This window comes from Limanda limanda, chromosome 4, assembly GCF_963576545.1.
Source record: "Limanda limanda chromosome 4, fLimLim1.1, whole genome shotgun sequence".
NCBI classification, from domain to species: domain Eukaryota; kingdom Metazoa; phylum Chordata; class Actinopteri; order Pleuronectiformes; family Pleuronectidae; genus Limanda; species Limanda limanda.
Genome location: NC_083639.1, coordinates 31,944,061 through 31,944,484, shown reverse-complemented (window position 1 = coordinate 31,944,484; position 424 = coordinate 31,944,061). Strand labels below are relative to the sequence as shown.

The window sequence follows — 424 nt, the reverse complement described above, 5'->3', positions numbered from 1 at the left end:
ATGAACATCTGTTTTTCTTCTGTATGAATCTGTGGAAACAGATGTGATCAAATATTGAGCTTTTAAATCTGTGCCAATAAAGAGCCTTGACTGTACACATCTGGAGTGCGTCTGTAAAGATGAAGTGGATGAAACCACGTGGAGCTCGGAGAGTCCTCATCTGTCTCTTCTCTGTCCCACAGACCTGAGGGAGGAAAGGGGGCGTGGTTAAACCCTCGGACTCCAGCTCGCCACGCTCCACGGCCTCAGACGGTTCCTCGCCAGGTTCTCCGAAGGGTTCTCTGAGGTGACCTGGAACGCTCCGTACGCCTCAGGGCCTCGGACCTTCATGCGTCTCCCAGCAGCAGACTCCACCCACACCACCACCTCCACCACCACCCCCACCTCCACCAGCACCATGAGCTGCGACCGGGAGTTTGGAGAC

At 55.0% G+C, this 424-nt stretch overlaps 1 protein-coding gene across 1 annotated transcript in view; it reads left to right on the top strand.

Annotated features, from left to right (window-relative positions):
• Window positions 1-397: 397 nt before the first annotated feature.
• The window catches only part of pcbp4 (poly(rC) binding protein 4), a 24,772-nt gene continuing 24,745 nt past the window's right edge, over window positions 398-424 (top strand). Inside the window, exon 1 of the mRNA XM_061070190.1 lies at window positions 398-424. This exon is cut by the window's right edge and continues 48 nt beyond it. Coding sequence (XP_060926173.1) covers window positions 398-424 — 27 coding nt within the window.